The 17,102-nt window shown below is 42.9% G+C and overlaps 1 protein-coding gene across 1 annotated transcript in view; it reads left to right on the plus strand.

Annotated features, from left to right (window-relative positions):
• Positions 1 to 11,822, plus strand: part of GSG1L (GSG1 like) — a 49,228-nt gene extending 37,406 nt beyond the window's left edge. Inside the window, 3 exon segments of the mRNA XM_015877310.3 lie at positions 9,709 to 9,860; positions 9,863 to 10,310; positions 10,987 to 11,822. Of these exon segments, the coding sequence (XP_015732796.2) occupies positions 9,709 to 9,860; positions 9,863 to 10,310; positions 10,987 to 11,398 (1,012 nt within the window). The 3' untranslated portion in view covers positions 11,399 to 11,822.
• The last annotated feature ends 5,280 nt before the right edge of the window (positions 11,823 to 17,102 follow it).

The following is a 17,102-nucleotide window of genomic DNA, read 5'->3' on the forward strand; positions in this document are numbered from 1 at the left end:
AGTCTGCTGTCAGCCAAGCCCTGTGCCCTGGATCACCATTACCCAGCTTGCTTATCTTGCTTCTATCAGTGCAGTCAGTCACACCTCGTGCTCATCTCTGGTGGGGTTGTGCCTGAGAATACAGCCCACATGAGCCACTAAAGCAATTCCACTTGCTGGAAGCAGATCAACCACTGTGGAGGGTGCTGACATATGTCATATAACTGTTTATTACCTATAGAATAATTATTCAGTAAAAAGCATAGAAAAGAACTCAGACTGTAGGATCCCTCTGAAGGCCACTGGGGGTTCATGACTAGGACATGTCTGACCTCAGACAACAGGAAGGTGTGAGAGGCTCTTTAGGAGACCTTCATGGAACAAGGAGCTGCTAAGTTCAGAGAATCCTCACCAAAAACCTATTGCTGGAAGCAACACATAGAAGTAATTTGGGTAAAGCACACCTAATGAGCATTTGTTCTTCTTCTGACCAAAGCAGCAGCTTCTCAGAAGTGGAAGAACATTGCTGGGAAGCTTTGAGGAGACAGGAAACCTGGTAGGATCAGACATCTCAGTAGCAAATCCAGGAATTCTCCTAAGCAGGAAGAATGAGAGACTTTGCTGCTTATACCATTGCTTTGGCTAGTCAGCCTTAAATAGTCTGTGCCGATACAATTGTTCCTCTGTCAAATTCTATGTTCTCACTCTGCCTTTCAAACAATCTTAGAAGAAACGACCCAACCAACCATGACTTCCTTAATTTTGCATTCAGAGGTCAGGCAATTAACTTTTAAAAACTCTTTGCATGGAATGATACACTCAGAGGGAAGGGGAAGTGGTCACCATGTGCCTTAGGGGAACACCAAGCGAGGGGAAAATGGTCAGCAGAATAACTGAAGGGAGAACTTGAGGTGTGAGACCAGCAGGATCATAAACAACAGAGTGTGTTTTGTTGTATTGAGAGATGCTGAGGAAACTTGATAAAGTATCATCACTGCCATTTCTGGAACAGCAACAATAGATATGAATTGCACAGAGAACTGTAACCCTTTTCATCCCACACCTGCATTGTGTGGTTGGACTTTGATTCTTCCTGCATTCACACCAACACACCAGATGAACAGGTCTTGGTCCACAGTGGCAGTGAGCTGAATGCAGCACCACAGGTTTGTTTCACTTCTCTTCGAAGCGAGGTTTCATTTTGCTTATGCAGCTAATAGGACACATAGACAAGAAAAGAGAGGTGCTTCCTTAGCCTGTATAAATCCACACATTTGTTAACTCTCCTTTTATATACTGGCACTCAAAACAAGCTCCATACTAGGCAACAAATATAGGAGCAGTCTGTTCCTTGTGGTTGCTCTGTGTACTGATCAGGGATGCCCTGAATTTCATGCTCTTGTCTCTACCACTTGCTCTATTGCAGGACAGTATATTTAGCTCACTTCTTCCATCTTCCTTGCTCATTTTGAGTCTGTGTGAACAATTCACTTGTCGCTCATCCTCCACTCATGTGTGGCACACACAGCATGGCATGTTTCCAAAGTGAAATCACACACCACATGCTGCAGCAGACAATTAAAGGTCCTTCAATGGACACCCTGAAATGAAGCTGCTTCTTTTCGTAATATTGCCAAACACACACATTTGCATGGCATCCATCCTCCTCCCATCCATGGTAGGGAGACATACACACCCAGACCACGCACACAGCCCTCAGTTTAGCTGTCACCTCTCATGTAGAATGAACATCTCTGCCACATCCCCACTCATACTGCAGCATCACCTCACAGACCCCTCCACAAACCCATCTCAGCTGCTGATGCTTTACAATTCTGTACTGGTAATTACAGCATTCTTGCAATGTTTTTAATTAGCAAGTTGTTGATACTTGAGCTCCTATTTCCTGTCAACTAATGTGCTTCATGATTACGATGTTTGTTTGGTTTGTTTTTTTTTTTGCATTACAACTGTTGTATCTGAATACGTAACAAGAAGTCCAGAGACAGCATTACCATGGAATCATCCCAGAGATCTAGAGCTGGGCAGCAATACAGGCATTTGTTTGTTATCTAAATGCTAGAGCACTGTCAGTCAGCGCCTGCACTGTGACCAAGGTGTACTGTGAATGCAGCAGTGCTGCAGCACCAATTAGCAGCACAGTGTTTCTGGATTCTTTATGTCACCAGGGAAGTGCCAGCGGCTCCAGCAAGGACGTGACTTCCTTTAGCTTTGATCTTCCTTTGCATAAGTAGAAATTAACTTAGATTCTCCCTTCCTTCCTGGGCATATATCCAGGCATATTTTTCCTTCCCTCCTACTCCTGCATCTCCATGTTCCTTTTCGAACCTTATAAATAAAGCCCTCCAGTCCTTCTCCCTTCCATTTGTGCATATCATTCCCCTCTTCCTCGCATGTTTCTCTGCCTCAGTTCATATTCAGCACCCACCGTACACACACAGCTAGCCCCCACATTGAACTGACTCAGTGCAATGGGCAGTTTGCTAAGAGTAAATTATTTTTCCATTAAAGTTAAGACTTTAACTTTAGTCTCCACAGCTACAATTCATCATTTGGGAGACAGGAACAAAACAAGAGTTATCCCCATTTAATCTTGGGGTCCCTTCCAACCCAATGTTGTAATTCCATGATGATTTGTTGGAACATATGTTTATAGGCCCCTGCTCCCAGATATGAAATCTGTATTACAAAAGTTAACAGCATCACTGTATTGCATTTGATTTTTACCACATGTAACTGCATCACCTTCTCAAAAGGACTCCCTTAAACACTAACATAAGAATCACCAGCAACACATGAGATGAAAGAGCTGCGATGTTCCCTTGAGAGCCCCTAACTCAAGAAGCATGCACACATGGGATAAGACACATCAACATGTGGCTCGTGGCCCTGACACCTGATCGACCTCAGCTATGATCAACACAACACAGATCTTTAAAGCTCCAATGGAGGAAGATTAGAGGCAAGGGAACAATAGATGCTTTTAGGTGAGAGTATGGGAGAACTGGAATTTAGGGTGAAGGATAGGGGATTCAAGTGGGTTCTTCATGGAGTGGCAAAAGGGCCCCAGTCAGACACCCAACCTTCTGCTCCTGTGAAGCACTGTAAATTTCACTTACTACTGACCAGAGCCAACATACAAATTTATCAAGTAAACCTGGAAGGTTCAGCCTTCCACATTTAATTCATTCATAGCACTGGATGTGCCAACTTGCAGCTGTCCATCAACACCATCTGTGGCACTGAGCTGGTCTCACAGTATTTTTTCTTGCTATCTGAGCCCTTATTCTGATCTGCAAAACCAATGAAACTTCAGACAGATGCTGCTGGTGACATTCTAACTTGAGCTGAGCACAAACAGACACTGATTCCAGTGCAGAAATTTCATCTCTGCAGGGCTAGAAAATGCAGTTCTGGAATATTAGGAGTAGTTTGAAACAGATGTCAGAACCAAAACTGCTACTGCAGAAGTAATAAATCAGAACTGCTCCTCACTCTGAGAATCAGAACTCGTCCAGTCATCATTTATAGGTGCTATTTTTTCCTTTTTGTTCATTTCTTTCATGCACTTTAATCAGACCTTTCTTTCTCTGACTTCATTGTACTCGCATAAAAACGCTGTCCAAAGATATGCTCATCTCCTGCTCTGATTTCTAACTGGGCTGCCTACATATGTCAGCAAGTTTTAAGCTACTGACCTACAGCACCTCCCTCTTACACTGTCAGTATCTTTTCCTATGAACATCAGTAAGAATTTCAAATCTAGCTATTCACCTTTGATTAGCACACAAGGATAAGTGTAATGCTCTGCCTTAGATTTACACTGCGCTTCATTCTGCAGCACAGAAAGGTTTACCTGCAGAGCTGTTCCCTCTGGAAAATTACCCACACTAGCATTTAAATGGTGTAGCACTAGCAACCTATCCACTTCCAACACACACACACAATGCTGTTAGCCCCTGACCCTTAGGTGCATCCTAAAAAGTAAAAGAATGGCACAGAAGCAGCCCTGAGCCCCTCGTTTCTATTCCCCATGGCCTCTTTACATAAGCTTTCCCCAGAAAGGTGCAAAGCCAATGAAACTGAGTCCTTCCTGAGACCATTACAATCTCCATAGTGGGCCTGGCTGGCTTTAGATGGGGGAGCCCAGGTATGTTGCCCCCTTATTTTGACCCTTCTAATCCTTCCACTTCTGTACATTTGGGAGCAGCTTTTGTTTCTGTTAAAGGTGCTACTTCTATATTCTCTTTTCCAGGACTGAGGAGGAGAGGGCTGAGGCTGGGGACCTGAGGTTACAGTGCCTCCATAGCTGCTCCCCAAATAGTAAGTGACCATGGCTCTGGATACACCCAATGCACAATGGCTTGTACTGTCCCCACACCTGGTTTCTTGGGGTTGAGAACAAGGTTTGGAGTAGGAAGGCTCTGTAAACAGAGGTTCGTAACTTCACCAGACAGTGCTGCCCAAACAATAATCAACTAGTATGTGAACAGAACAAAATCCCCAAGGATTCAGTTTAAGATGTATCTATACCCTGTAATTTTATGCTGTCTCAAGAAGCTGTGATTTCATAGCAGTTTAAAAATATGCTATAATTTACACCTGTATAGCTTTCATTATCACTATCCTTTTTCATCTATATTTATCACAAATTCATGATGATGCATGCTATTGAATATAAAAGTGATTGAAAGCAGCTTTGATAGACAATAACACTAGTATAATAAATGCCTATTTCTTTTTCCTTTTGCACTTCTATTAATCTTTATTCCAAAGATTGTTATGCTTTTATCCAGCATCTTACCTTAAGCTCCAGGAATCAGTGGTTCAATGCAGGGAGCAATATTGGTGGATGATTTCTGTCCTCCTCTGAATATTATATTTTGCCTTTACCCCCCAAGGAAAGATGTGCTGTGTCTCCATCAATTTCCTTACAAAGAAAGCAAGTGATTCTTCATACAGCAGAAGGGAGAGTTGGGGAAGTGACTTGCTTAGCAGAGCTCTAAGATTAACTCTGCACCAATAAAAATTGGAAACCTCGTGGCATTTTGCTGCTCCTGAGATGCACATCTCACCCACATACAGAAGCTAGGTGTTCACAACCCTCGTTAATTGATGGTGCTGCTTTGTATCAGACCTGCTGGAACAGCTCCCCGGGTGTTCCCCATACAGGCGCTCTCTCAAGCTTGTTTTGCCATCAGCACAGTTGCTAACTCTTGCTCCTTAAGATATCATGACAGTTGTAAACCTCCCCATACACAGACCCACATCCTTCATTTCTGGACTGAAAAAGTCCATTGGCATGAAATTAATGAGTCATATTTCTTAAGAAAATTACCTACCAAGCTACAAAGTAGTGCTCAAACATGCTTATTTCATTAAGAAGACTGTCCAAAGATGGGTTGGTTTTGTTTTCCGTTTTGATTTTTATAAAGAACAAATAACAAGCCTTTATCTCGTTAGGTGTTCCAAAGGGAATAGAACCAACTGGTTCTATGCCCAGTCCTGACCCAGTGCTTCTATTACAGGACACACAGCTACCTCAGTAGGTGTACTGACAGCTCTCTAAAAGCAAAATGCATGTGAGATGTCAGGCACCCCAATCATCTGTTGTGCTTCACTCAATGTGATCATGCCAGTGTCCTGAACTACAGCCAATTACTACTCAAAGCAAACATGAAAAATTACATTTACTGCTGCTGCTATTGCTTAATACTTGAAAGGCAGCATTATACACAATGCTAAAAGAAAAATAACCAGTTAACCAGACAATGCTGTGCTCTTATTTGTAAAGATCATTACAGCATTTCAGTTAAAAGAGACACAGAACAGAGCAAAACCCAGATAGAAAGGTTGATAGATGTGAAATCCAGTCAGAAACTCTTTTGTTTTCTGTCAGTCATCACACTCTGCTAATATAGGAGTAGATCCAACATCATTCCCAAGCCACTAAAAGTTCCCTTTCTTTCCTCCTTCTACCTTACCCTCAAGTATTTCCCCAGAACATCCCAGTTCCCTGTTTCTGAGTGATATTTCAGGATAATCTTCAGACTCGCTCCTTCCTTTGATTAGCAGCAATGCTTTTTCTTTTTTTCCTCCCCAAAGTGCATCCTTCTGGTTACTAATGAGTTGCAGATATCCAGTCAAGCTCATTATATTAGCTGCATAAGAAGTACCATGCAACATTGCAGCAAAGGCATCAGTGATGAGGCTTGCAACCACCTTGAGATAAGCAAGCATCGTAATTTCCACCGATAGACAGACAGGCAGCAATGAGACAACATCTCCAGTGTCACAACCTTCACACAAAGGTTGTCCTGCCCCAGTAGAACAGAAAGGGGTAGAACCAGGAGTTATTTCCTGCTGTTCCCTTGGTATTCCCTTGCCAGCTGGCCTCACTTAGAAGTGCTCCAAGGCTGTACTTATTTGGACCAAACAGCATATTAAGAACATTCACACATTCTCAGATCCCATTCTTTCTCCTGTCCTTACAGGATGACAAAACAGAACATCTGGTCCTTCTTGAGAGATAAGGGCTTTTACTGAGTGCCATTGTAGAGCAAAACACTAGAGCATATACATAAAACATCGAAAGGACAAGGCTGAGCAGTGGCAGAAGGCAAACAGCCACTGGACAGGAGACTTCAGAAGAGAATATTAAGGGCTAAGAGGAGCCCACGAGCTGTGCAGTAGCACAAAGTGCTTCTAGCAGCCCAGGCTGTGGCAGGAGCTGAGGCTGCCCTGCTGGTGGGGCTAGAACTTTGGAAAAGTGGCCATCAGCTGTTTATTTCTCAGAAGCTCTGAAGAGCCTTGATCAGGGTAGTGCAATAGTCAGTCTTGAGAACTACACATTAAACCACGTAATGTCCAGCACAACACTATAGCTTTCCTTTAACAGGGTTTAACTTTTCCAGAGCTGGGCTAGGAAATGTTGGGGAGTTCATCTGTAAGCTGGTATCCTCTCCCAGATCTGCTTCCTCTGCAAACATTCAGCGCTGGCACTTACTCATCTAAGCATCCCCAGTCATGTCTTGTTCATAACAAGCTTACTCTTCCTACTGCAAATGTCTATACACTCTCAGTTGCCTGTTTTGACCTTCCAAGTCTCAACTTTCCCTGTCAGATGCACAGTCGCTATACAAAAAAAAAGATAGTTTCACATCAGAATATTTTGTTGTTTGCACCAAAAAAATGCTCGCTGTTATCACACTCCAGGCATCACCTATACCTGACTTCTGACATCTCTGTGCTCGCTCTACTTCCACTCTCTCCTTCAGCCTTCCCCCAAATCACTGGGCATTAAAACAAACAAGCCTGCTGCTCGGGGACTGCAGGGAAGGTAGGTGAGGTACAGAGAGCAGAGGTAGGACATGGAATAGGAAGAGGCAGGAGAGATGGACATGGAGGACAAGGAGGGGTCTGTATGCTGCCAGATCTGGAGAGGAGTCAGGTAGCTCAGAAAAGCCACAAGCTTAGCAGGAGGGAGGATATTTTCCATTTTACTGCTCACTGCTTGTGATTGAAAGCCTTGGTTGTTATTCGAGGCAGATTAACCCAGGGTCCAGAACAGCACCTTTGCTTGTAGAAAACTGAAAGCCTGTTCAAAATGAAATTGGCATTTAAAAACAATACATATATATATATACACACACACAATCCTGTTACTGTTTTGTCAGTGTGGGCATTTTAAGAGGGTCACTTGACTGATAGAAAGCCTTGAAAAAAGCTGTTTGTTCTCCTACCACCACCCTGCAGGCATGGTCCCAGGGTCCACCCCACAGCTCTTCCACCATCCTCCCACCCCAGCTATTTGCCGTAAGCTTTGCACAACCAGCTTCACCATACAGCAAACTGTCATTTCTTTCCTACTCAAATAAGGCCACCAGAACTCTACATTGAAAATATGATAGAAACGATTCACTAGAATCTGTTGCTTTTCCTTAGTTGCGAGAGCCACAGAAGGAAGACAGTGCTGGGTTCACAGGAAACTTTAGTACATCTCCAAATTCAGTGCTGCAAGAAGTACATTGCACAAGCTCAGCTGGAGAGGGCAAGGCACAGACGGCAGGCAAGGTCACTTTAACAACAGGGAACATGCTTGATATGCTGAGCAGCACAGGGCTGGGAAAAGGCAGACAACAAGGGCTTGATGCGTTTGAAATGTTGCTCAAAGTTGAGTCAAGGATTATCCTTGTGGAGGCACATGACAGCTGCAATCACCCTCCTATTTCATGTCAGCATTGATTTCAGCTCCGAGTCCTGCAATTGTTCCTGTAATGTATTCAGTTCATAGTGATTCACTACATGAAAAAAAATTCCCCTCTGATAAAGCACTATGGTTACAGATCTATGATTTGGGCTTGCTGTGCTGAAAGCAAAGGGAATTTCACTCCTGTCTTTAGACAAACCCATGTCCACTAGGAAGCTCCCAAGTTAGAGCTCTCAGTTCTGTCCTCATTTGCCTCTGCCAAAATTCAGACTGACATTTTGCTACAACAAGCTTCAGATTTCTTCCCAAGCCGTGATTCTGTTTCCGTGATCAGCACGATGATAAATGCAAATTCAGTCCCCCTGTTCAGCACTGTGGCCAGGAGAAGTTGAAGGATATCAAAGTAAAAATAAGGGATAGTTTATAATACTTGCTCTTTCCTGCAGTGCTCCAGCAAAAGGAGCTATAGCTTCTTGTAGAAATACCCATGATATTAGTTGCAAAACTTGTTTTCTGCTTAAATATTATCTTCCCATAAATGGGCCACCACCTGCAGTTAATGCAGGACTTAAAAGAAAAAAAGAACAAAAAGCAGAAGAAAAAAAGAACAAAGATAAAAATCAAAGAATATCCCAAGTTGGAAGGGACCCATAAAGTCCAACCAGCCCCATCCAACACTGCTAAAGATGAGATGAAGTATTTCGGGCCATATAGGTGCCCAAACAGCATTTCAACTACAGTGCATGTTGTATTTCTCATAATGTGTAGGCAAAGGTTGCTGTTCATTCCATGTTCAGACAGTTTTACACCATATTTGAGGACAAATACACAACAAAGGAAGCTGCAGCACGTATCTCAGTCAGCTTAAAACAACTTCTGCTATTTTCAGAATAAGTTTCTTACACGTATTTTCTGATCACGGGGTTTCGTAGTGAAGAAAGTAAAGAGTCAGTGACCTGAATCAAAGCCATGAGTCAACACATTCAAAAAACCTGTCCTGGAGTCTATTCTGTAAAATGACTGGAATTATCCTTTGAACTCACAGCATTGTCACAGTTGCTGTGTATATCATATTTCAGCTGTAGATCCCTTTAGAGCTGAATAAAGCATGAAAGTATTAACTCCAAAGTTGGGAGATCTTCAGAGGCGTCTTTCTCAACCCCCTCAGAAAACAAGTGGAGCAGTGTAGAAAAATCCAGACCTCTTTGAAAGCACCTGAGAACACTGATGTGCCAGTGATTACTCTGATGATAGCTGACGATAGCTTAGCTGGCACCCAGGAGGAACTGGTCCTGAATTTACGTGCCTTATTCTTAAACACTCACAAAACTCTTGGTTATCAGAAACAAAGAGTTTTATACTGAGATGAGAAGCAAATCAGGCTATGGGAAAATGTGGCTATGGGAAATAGATCTAAGACTGTCTTAAAACAGAACTGAAATTGCTCAAAGCTATTAGCCCTGTCCAGATGAAAAAGTGTGGTTTTTGTCTTTCCTCAGGGCTTCACAACACCCAGCTCTGAATGTCACTAGCACACAGAGGAACAGGAGTGACCATAATGCTCAGAAAATACCCCCATTTGCTATGTCAAGCTCCTCTAGCAACATATCAAGCAGCTCTTCACTTTCATCAGAACCAACTTGCCAGATCTCCACGTTCAGGATCAAGCCCAGCTGGACATTGTTTCCATCTCTAGGTTGGCCCCAGGAGAATCACCAAGCCCTCAACCATTTGAGCAAAGAAAGAAAAGCTTAGCAATATCATGTTCCAGCCAACTCAGTACAAGGACTCCTCCAGCATCTTGCCCAGCCAGCCCCAGGCTCAGTCTAACACCCAGCTCAGCCAAGCCTCAGCAATACTCGGACTCCTCTCCAGCCAGTCCAGGGACCAATGCTGCTTCCTTCTATGCCCTCTGTCCTCAAATAGCACACAGCTTGGAAGCTTCAACATCAGATTACACATTGACCCCAACCAGGAAAAGCACAAGGCCTCCAACAACGACTCCTGAAGACGGTTCCCAATCTCCTGGCTCTTCTAAAACTGGATTAAGAACTATAGGAAAGGGGTTTCAATCACATCTGGAAGATCCTGATCATGAAAGGTACGTATCCAGACTACATACGTTTAAGTCCTCAAATGATTATCAAACAATTTAAATATATTTTATATTTACATGTTTCCAGTGTTTGTTTTCCTGTTTTCCTGTAATTACCCTATACCCCCCTTCTACTATATCCTGTGAAAAGACCATATTTTCCATTCATTTATTTAGCTGGCTGGACATGAATGAAGATTGTCACCCTCAGCTCTTTGCACAGAGCATTTTAAACATGGCCTCATTTCCTTTCAAATGAGAAACCATCTCTCCCCACATTACTCACAGCCACCTAGGAAGCAAAACCATCATGATACAGCTCAGTGATGGTGGCATCATTACAGCTGAGCCATAGAAACATTAAGGTAGGAAAAGATTTCTCAGCTCACCAAATCCAACCCCAGCCCATCCTACCATGCTCAGTGACCACATCCCAACATTACTGGAACACCATCCAGGGATGGTGACTCCCCCATCTCTTTGGGCAGCCCCTGCAGTAGCATAGAAAATACATTGCTCTTAGAAAGTCTGAGAAACAAGGGCTGGAGATGGCACTCAGTGACATAGCAGGTGCCTCCCATCCCAAACCTCGGGTTCCATACTCTGGCCCCATACAAGTCAGACTGATTTCACCCCACTGAGCCATCCAGTTGCACACCGTGTCCACCACTTCTCTTGGCAGGAGATTTGTAACCACAGAGGAATTCCAAGCCATGGAGAAAGAACTAGAAGATGTAAAAGACGAACTGAAATGCTTGAAGTGGAAAGTGAGACACATTGGTGAGACTGTGCAGCCCCTGGCAGAAGACAGCAAGCGCTACAATGGCTACACACTGACAGAGCTCAAGGCAATGGTGCAGTCTGAAGAAGATCCTTACAAAGCTGCACACAAAATCCTGACTGCACTATTCAGTGATGTGTACTTGCTGCAGCACTCGGTCACCGAACAGGCAAGCAACACCAGACCTCTGCCCAGGCCCAAAATAGACCCAGAGTTGTACACAGTGTATTGTGACATTCTGAAAAGCATATTCCCTGGAATTAGCAGCCAGACCTTGAGGGAACAGACACAACACATGCAGAAAAGCACCTAGAAATAAGTGCGATAACATCAGAGTGCACAAAACCTTCTGCAAAGTGGGAAATCCCTTATGACTTTTGAGCACTGGACTGTGGTGCATTCAACTGGTTGAGTCTATCCCTTCCAGGAACGAATCATCTCTAACACCTTGGTGAGCTCTGAGCCCTTCACATCACCTGATGAGACAGGGTGGGAAGACGTTCTGCATACTTACCATATTTTAGACAAAAAAATTGCCCCCTTAGTGTCTCTTTCTATACGTGGATGTTTCCTTGTTTCCAGCAACTACAAATGCTGCCAAAAGAATTGAAACAAGGCATCGTGTGCTCAAGCAAGGGCCTCCCTAACCCCAAACAGACCTACCAACCAACCAGCATCTGGGTAGTTTCTATTTTCTAGACTATATCATTCATTAAATGACATTACTTGTTAGAAAACTGTACTTGTCCTTTTTTTTTTTTTTTTGGTCTAAAAATACTTTGCATATAAAAAAAATCAATCAACAAACACCATTTTAATACACACTGGGATGGAACATGAGCCATGTAGCAAACCACCTCCTATGCACAGCAACATCCTGGGTTACATGGGAAAAAAACCCAGGCACAGAAACCTGGTCTCCACTGTAGATAGTTGGTGAGTCAACACATAAAAGCGTGCAGGAAGTCCTTATGTCAGTTCATGCATGATAGAAGAAGGCAATCAGACACACAAGGAGAAATCAGTCTGCAAATCCATGTTGTGTTCCATCCTCTTCTCCATTAAACTACGTAACAATGTTTTTTCCCCACTTAGTAAATGCTTTCAAGTCTGAAGTGCCAATACTGAACTAAATAATTTTTCTATCCTTTCTTAACTATAGACATTACATTTGCTATTCTCCAGCCATACCCAGACTCAGAGATTCATTAGTATTACCCTTACCTAAGCAGCACACTCTGTTATGCATTCATCCCTATGTGCAACCTGAGGACCTGAGAGTACTGCACACACAGCTTAGACCAAAAGCCTGCCTTCCCCTGTGTCCTTCTCTAGGAGCCTGGTCAGAACCATGAGGACACGAATACTGTTCTCAGCCCTGGGCAATCTTTTATTTGCACTGATTGATTGAGTTAATTAAGCAATCTATTAATATTCATCATGCTATAGCTCAGTAGAGTTCAGTTGGCAGAACAGATCCTACAGAAGATAACTTATGCTACAGAGAAGTTCCTGATCCACGCTGCTTACAAAGTCAGAGAATAATTTAGGCCTCTGGTTGACTGCTGGAGGTCAGCAGGTCCAGTTGCTCTATCAGACAGTATTTTATAAAAGAAACTAAGTTATAAAAGATACGCTGCAAAAAGTAAGCTGTAAAACTTCATTTAAACAGTTATAGAACCAACCTGTACTGGAGCCGCTGGTAGATCAGGTTCACAATAGGAAATCCCAAGGAGTTCTATTCTTCCATAAGCACTGCACCGGGAGATCACCAAGGTGTAGAAACCTCATCTACATCTGCATCAATGAATAAGGAAGATAAATGGCGAAGTTCCTGCGACACTGTTTTGAAGGGCTGCTTACCATGGTTAGATCACGCACTGCTGATTCACTTTGTAGACTTCTCATGAATATTTCTAATGCATAATTACAGTCAAATTTGGTCATTAAATCATACATTTTATGACCTCATGCTTACACCTTTGTTCTGTTAATAATAATACCCCTGCATAATGTGAATGCTTTCCGCAAAGTCCAACAGCCCTTCTGGTTTATGGTTTAAAATATAGCAGAACTAGTTCTAGGGAATGTCAGCTTCTTTAATATTCATTATCAGCATCATCTTTCCTGAAATACGAGTCACAGTGCTCGGGCAGCACCATTCATTACCATTAATCCCTTCTCCGTTCTGCTCTCCTTATGTGATCTCTATGCATTTACATACCTACCTCCCTTTGCACAATCCAGTACAACCTGACTTCAGTAACTTTCACATTGAACCCACCATCTCTGCTTCCCAAGGTGAAACCATCTCTGGAGATCTCTTTCCATTTCTTCTGTTCATGAATTCCTACAGGGGATTATTTTTCACTATGAAAAATACCACCTGCACTGGGGCCTGACACACATCCAACCGGTAGAAGGGCTATGGAGGGAAACAAGATCTGAAGGACCTCAGACACAAGGACAGGATACACACCGATGTATCCAGGTATCCCACTGAGAAATGCAGATGATCCTGATTTCTTGCAGATTTATTGTGAAAAGTGCTTTTTTTTTTTTTTCTTTTCAGTGTCCCAAAGAGAGTGATTAAAATACATATCAATGTCTTGCTGGGTCAGTAGGTTTTGATCAGATTCCCATTTTTGTATTAATATTCAGATACATTACCATCCCAGAGAGATGAATAATAGAAGCTATTTCGTTCCTCTGACAATATTAAACATAATGAATAGGCTTACAACCATCCCGCATCTTTCTCCATGAATTCTGACCGCAGATAGATCTCCTGTTGGTAATGGAAATGTCACTTTGATTCATCTGTTCGCCAACCAATCCTTACCAAATAATTTCCAGTATATAGCAAGCGATCCAAAAACGCTATTTTGGAAACAAGCCAGAAAGTGACGTTCATTGTAGATTACATTTTACCACTGTTTAGGCTTAAAACGTTTCAGGGAGCTTTGCTGCTTACTTTCTTCTTAGCAGCGACTCCAGTAGAGCACAAGAGAGATAGATCATAAGACTTCTGCTAATTTGCAAATCTAAAATTATCATTGGAAGACCGAATTTATTATCTTACAGCTAGATGATGACAGAAGAGATGACCTTTCTGTGGTGCCAGATGTCTTATCCATGCTGACCAAGGCCTTTAATCAGTGAGAGAAAGTATAAATTACCATGTGTCGCGGGGAAAAAAAGCATGCTATTCATAGCCAAGTATTAAAGCAGGCTGCCCAGAGAGGCTGTGCAGTCTCCATTCCTAGAAGCTTTCAGGGCTGAATGGGATGCAGCCCCGTGTGACCCATCTGATCTCCCAGCTGTCCCAGCTTTGAGCAGTACATTGGACTGGGGATATCTGAAGGTCCCTTCCAGCCTCAATTACTCTGATTTTGTGACAGTGTCACACCTGACTTCAGCTTTGCGTTGCTTTTCTAAAAGGCTGAGGGTTCTGTGCCAACGTTCAAGACCATGTGCAGACTTTTAGGAATGTAAATGTTGAATGAATTCACATATATTTTGTGTGTGTGTGTGTGTGTGTGTGTGCAAATTCCTTACATCCTCAAAAAAAACCTCAAAAATATTTTTGTAACAAATACTGTTCCTACTATGCAACCAGACGAAAGGATTTACATTCTACATGACCCCCATCAGCAGGATTAAAACTAAATACATAGCAAATTTAATGATGCGTATGTATGCGTGACTCCCACAGAGATGAGATTCTGCCTATGCTACTTACACAGAGAGCTTTACACCAACAAACAGCAAACATCAGTATGACTGCGTATAGAAAAAGACTGTAATAGTCTAAGACGCAGGATGGAAAACGACCATTAAAAACAACTTCAGCATTCCCCTAACCCCATTTCCATACAATTACCAGCTATCAGAACAAAGGTCTTCTCAATCACTCTCAAAGCTCACCGAGAGCTTTCCTCTGGAACACACGTGATAACTCCTACACAGCACCCTGATGGTAAGAATGTGCTACACTGGGTCGGATGGGTTCCACCTTGCCCAGTATCATGTCTCTAAGCCAGATGGTTAGAAGAAAACACAAGAATTAAGCAGCACGTATATTTTTAACTAAGGATCTTCCTACATTCAAACATTTTTAAACTCGGGAACTAAGAAAGCATCTATTATACATTAATGATTCCAGTAGATTGCTGTTTGTTGGGTGTCCTCACAAAGCTGTCAACTTTTAGCAACAGTAAGCATCTGTTGGTAAAGGCATCCTCAGCCATCTGCTAAATAAGGACTCAATCTTCCATGTTCCAAAGCTGATCCCTACTCAGCATTAGAAGAGAGAACAAACAACCCATCACTCTGCCCATCCGTTTTCAGACTGCCACATCACCCTTCTTCCCATGCAGTGTTGACAGTCAACATCTTAAAAGCCTGTAAGGTCCATCCTGGCAAAGATAACTATCTAACATTAATGATTTCAAAAGGTTTAAAGTTGTGCAATTGCAGAAAGAGGCCCAAAAAGTTTGCAATGAAAAGGAGCACATAGGTATGAATAACAGGCACTACACTCGTGAGCAAGCAGGGATGGCAGTCATCGGTGTCTGATCTTAGCTCAGCTTTGCTGGCTGACTCCTGTCAACCCTCTGTAAGGCTGTACTGGTGCTGCCTCAGCCCCCATCCTCTTTGAACACTCTTCTTGCTCAAGATGAAAGTTCTTTTCTCAGTAACTGACAACAATGTCTGTCCTGGCTGCCCCCTCACATTGCTATCAGGCAGAAGAGAAATCTCAGTGAAAAAGATGAAAGGGCTCAACTGCTCTCGGTTCATTACCTTTACAGCAGGGACCATCTCTTCTCCCATACATAACGCTCCTCTTGAAGAGACACTTCCAGGAGAAACCTTCAGCCAGGGCAGCTTTTGTTGTCCCCTATCCTTATGCCCACCACTCACGTTTTCTGTGTGAGCCTTCTCTATGACTTGGAAGTCTGTTCAGCCTCTAACACTCAGCAGGGTTCATGCTCTCAGGTGACAGCAGCTGAGCCTCAGCCTCTTCCCATTCCTTTCAATGGCAGTGAAACAGCAGCTAGATACAAAACCTGAAATAAAGCATCTCTCTTTAGAACTGCACATGCTGCCTCTTCCAGGGCCAGAATTCCTACAGGTAGGAACTAGCTTCTTTGATGAGATGGCTATTTCTTATTTCTGAGTTTCTTAAGCATTCTCTGATATTCCCCACCTGAGCATGCCTAGTCCATTATGCTGAACTTTTAAACAAAACATTGGGAAATGCTTTTTCCAGTTCAAACTCAATGAGCTGAGGAATACTCTGAAACAACAGCTCACATATAAGAAAAAGCAGGAAAATACTTGTATCTTTTTCTCTCCCTAGGTTTAATTTCCCCCAGAATCTCTGTTTTCTTGGGAAAACTACACAAAATCTACACGTGCTGATTTATTTTAAGTCTAGTGAAGTAATAAACAGCCAAACTGAGTTTAGTTGCACATAACAGACCTTGTGGGTGTCAGAACCTGAAAGGCAAGACTTCACTGAACAATTTGGACCTTCCAGGAAAAATGAACAACCAGCATACCTGGAGAAAGTTGCTAGCAGATCAGGAGGCCGTTTTTCTCCTGATCAGAGTTAAAGCAGTGAGCTCTAAGTGCAGAACCAAGCACCACTGGAAGTAGTCCTATTGCGCTGCTGGTTATTGGAATGGTCAGTCCTCTCCTTCAGCTGCTATGAAACAGAACACTAGAGCCCAGTCAGGTAGAAGGCCTGTAGCTTATTCCTCTCCTCCTCCCCTTTTCCAGTAATTTTTAGGTCAGTAAGAAGGAAGTTGAAATTCGCAAATATTTCCTTTTATGCCTGGGCCTGAACACTGCAGCACTTCCTAGGGTCCTGAGGCAGAGTGAATGGAGCTGATGCTGTTAGACAGGGGTGGAAAATTGATCTCTTCCCAGCAAGATTTAGAGGCCAGTCAGACAGGAAATTACTCCAGATGGGCACTCTGTCCCCATCTCTCAGCTCTTCCTGCAGCTAGGAG

This window comes from Coturnix japonica, chromosome 13, assembly GCF_054131305.1.
Source record: "Coturnix japonica strain WE chromosome 13, WE-NBRP24, whole genome shotgun sequence".
NCBI lineage: Eukaryota > Metazoa > Chordata > Aves > Galliformes > Phasianidae > Coturnix > Coturnix japonica.